Here is a 3,541-nt window from a genome sequence, read left to right as displayed (position 1 = left end):
TTTTTTAAGGCACCAGTCTTTTACGACTGGAAGAGTCAGGAGTGTTTGGATTAAGGAAAGCCACCCTTGGAAAAACTGCATCCTTCTCTCATCTAGGATAACGATGTGTTTTAGCTTGAGAAGGGATTTATTTAAGGGATTTATTTTATTTCGGGGCTTGTGAGACTTTAACTTGTAATACTTCAAGCAAGCCATTTTCTTTTAATTTATTTTCTACCTTTTACTTATTGATATATTTCAGCCTGGAGAAGAGAAGGCTATAGGGTGACCTCATTGCAGCCTTTCTGTACCTAAAGGGAGCCTACAAAATTGGTGGGGGGAGGGGTAAATTCTTTGAAAGGGTAGATAATAGCAGGTCAAGGGGAAATGGTTTTAAGTTGAGGGAGGGAAGATTTAGGTTGGATATCAGGAGGAAGTCTATTACCAAGAGAGTGGTGAGGTGCTGGAACAGGCTGCCCAGAGAGGTCGTGGATGCCCCGTCCCTGGAGGTGTTCAAAGCCAGGTTGGATGGGGCCCTGGGCAGCCTGGCCTAGTATTAAATGGGGAGATTGGCAGGCCTGCCTGCTGCAGTGGGGTTGGAGCTGCATGATCCTCAAGATCCCTTCCCACCCAAGCCATTCTGTGATTCTATGGTATAGATCCATAGAGTTTCTGTGTGCTAATCTCTGTTTGGGTGCATGAGGGTGTATCTGAAGCTAAAGGGGATAAGAAGGCAGCACACTGTTTGCTAACTATGACTTGGATGTCATTACGAATTCTTTATTCATTTTGTGGAAAAGTAGAAAGTGTTTATCAGTTTTATTTCTGCTTACTAATATTTTTGTTGTTTTTTTCTTATTAGGTAATGAAGAAAGAAATTAAAGCCTTAGCACTAATGTGATCTGTGACATACTTGATTTCTGTTCTGCAAAGTTGTTTTCATTGCATATTCTTCTGTTATTTTTGTGTGTAATTCAGTCTTCTACGTATATAAAACAAATTTATCTTAAAATATATTTTTAATGTTCAGAAACTCTTTTTAAGTGCTTTTATTTTGTATTCTTTCCCTGTATTTGTTGATATTCTGTGATGAATAGCGAGCTCGGACAGAAGGAGTACGGTCTCTTGAGATCAGTGTGTTCAGCTGTCCTCTCCAATACACAGCACCTTAGCCTCGTCTCAAGTGGTTTGTGAAGTACTGCAGTCAGTGCCTTTGTCACAATGTAGATGTGAATGTCTTCCAGATGCTTCCAGTGCCTCTTCTTAAAAGGAAAGGATGGATAAATTGATAAGCTTTTATCATCCTTTCCCAGATATATCACCAGAGATTTCTGCAGGAAAAAAAATATATATTGTACAGCATGGTATGTAAGGGTTTTAAAACAAGTCTGATTCTGACATATGAAATCTAATGCCTTTAGAAAACTCTTAGTGCAGTTCAGAGATTTTTTTGTTTTTTTTTAAATTGCCTTATACCATCTCAAGTGGCTTTCCTGGAGTTAACAACATAAGGACAGTATGTGGGAGAAAACATTTCCACGAAGATTTTTTGCTATGGCGTATTTTCAACAATTAAAATCCCAACTTAAGAGGCAAAGCCAGGCTTGGTATTGAAACTTCCTAACATGATGCTTGGTCTTGCTTCTATCAGTGACAATCTTTTTACTGGAAAGTAGTATTTTAATATTTATTAATTTAATATAAATTATTAGTTGCACGGATGGTGCCTTATAGTTGAATTAAATTTGTAAATAATTTTCTTAGTGACCAAGAGAGAATCTATTTGTCTATTTCTTAAAATTAACTATATTTCACCAAGAATATATGTAAGAAATATCAGAGCAAGACTCTGTTTTAGAGGTCGATTCTTCTTCAAACTACTGGAGAAAATTAATGTGACAGTTTTTTAAATTAACCTAAGATGGGGGAAAGTTTTGTTTTCAAAAAACAATTATATCATGATGAAATATGTAGCAGTATCTGTTGCTGGAATGTCACCGAATACCTAACTGTGCAATCTCCATGTGTGCTTTATGTGTGTTTTCTTGTCTCTTTCTAGTGTGTGCCAACATTCTAAATTATGTGGGATTTTTTTTTCATCTGTAGTGTTTGGATGAGTATTAATGAGAAATGAATGTCCATTTATTTCTTTCTATTCATTAAAAATCTTAAAAACAGTATGAGTCTGAAGACTTTAAAAGAAGTGCTTTAAGTGTGTAGCTTACCTTGTTTATGGTATATTGCTTATGTGGCAATAGCAAAGCCAGGAGCAAGAAAAGCGTACACTCAAAGTTCACAAGTTAATGTATATTACATTAAAAATGTAATAATGGAGTCAACTTTGCTTTTCCCTAACTCGTTCTGCAACTTGGTTAGTATCACAGACTTGTTCGGGGTGTGCATGTGGTTTGCTGATCTGATTCTCTGAGTGACTTTGTTGAAAATGTCTTCGTAATGGAGATGAAGAAATCCCCTGTCTTTTCTGTAAGAGTTCGAGCTGCACACAATGCCCTTTTGTGCTTCCCAGGTTCTCCTCATCCCTTATCACCATACAATCATTTGCAGTCAGCTCTCTGCATGGCCGCTCAAAGATTTCATCCTTACAAGGAGTGACTGGAAAGGAGAAACCAAGAGCGTTCCTCTCACCCAAACTTGATCTTCAGGCTATGGGTGAACATCTCCTGTTGTTCATCTCAATAATAAAGTACACCTCTACAGTTTTAAAAACTTGGAAACCTGGAAGTCTCAATGTTCCATGATTTGCTCCCTGTTACTGTTAACGGTCCCCACAAGCAACATTCTGCTTTTTGTCTCTCGGGAATCAATCACATGTATGGTCTGAGCAAAGCTGCAAGTAGTGATGGAGGAAATACAAAGGCTGCTCCGGAAGTCATGCCTCCTATTTTATAATGTTGGCCAACAGGGTCAGAGGCAGATGGTGGTGGTACAGCAGTTGAACCTGCCCACCACTATTGTTACATTTTGTGGTGTGACAGATGGCAGAGGGGCAATCCGATAGAATGGTGTCTGATAGGGAAATGTGTATGAAGTAAAGGTGTGGAATTGAATTACTCCATGTGGAAGAGATGGCACTCTGACATTCATGAATGCTTGCTGAATGCTTATGGACACCAAATGAGATGTGAGCACAAGGAGATGGTGGCTGGTGAAACACTGAGAAACAGTAGGTGAGCTCCAGTAGAGCACATCTCTACTAGTACAGCATGCACCCGTTCACTGCTGGCAAAAATACATAGCTGACGGTGGTGACTGTTGAAAAATAGCATTTCTTAGCTGAGAATTTGCTCTGTCCTCCGGTGTTACTGTGCTCTTTGTGTTTGTTGTTTCCAAGGAAATCAGCGGGCGGCATTACTTTCGGAGCAGCCTACATAGTATGTAAGCACGGTGCGTTGCAAAGTCTCTCAGTGGGAGCTAATAGCGACGTGTCCGACAGGGCTGGAGAAAGATGTCCAAGTTCCACCTCTAGCCAGAGAACGGGGCTGTGCGGGTCGTCTCTCCCCCCGCCCGCGGCACGGCGGCTCGGGATCGCGCAGCGCTGCCG

General features: G+C 40.1%; 1 protein-coding gene across 2 annotated transcripts in view; it reads left to right on the top strand.

The window, feature by feature from the left end:
- The window catches only part of ATAD2 (ATPase family AAA domain containing 2), a 33,942-nt gene extending 31,788 nt beyond the window's left edge, over positions 1–2,154 (top strand). For both annotated transcript variants that reach the window (XM_019614239.1, XM_019614240.2), the window contains one exon: positions 842–2,154. In XM_019614239.1, the coding sequence (XP_019469784.1) occupies positions 842–880 (39 nt within the window). In that variant the 3' untranslated portion in view covers positions 881–2,154. The remainder of the gene's footprint in view (positions 1–841) is intronic.
- Positions 2,155–3,541: the final 1,387 nt, after the last annotated feature.

This window comes from Meleagris gallopavo, chromosome 3, assembly GCF_000146605.3.
Source record: "Meleagris gallopavo isolate NT-WF06-2002-E0010 breed Aviagen turkey brand Nicholas breeding stock chromosome 3, Turkey_5.1, whole genome shotgun sequence".
NCBI lineage: Eukaryota > Metazoa > Chordata > Aves > Galliformes > Phasianidae > Meleagris > Meleagris gallopavo.
The sequence above is the reverse complement of the archived record's forward strand: the minus strand, read 5'-3'. Positions and strand labels throughout refer to the sequence as shown.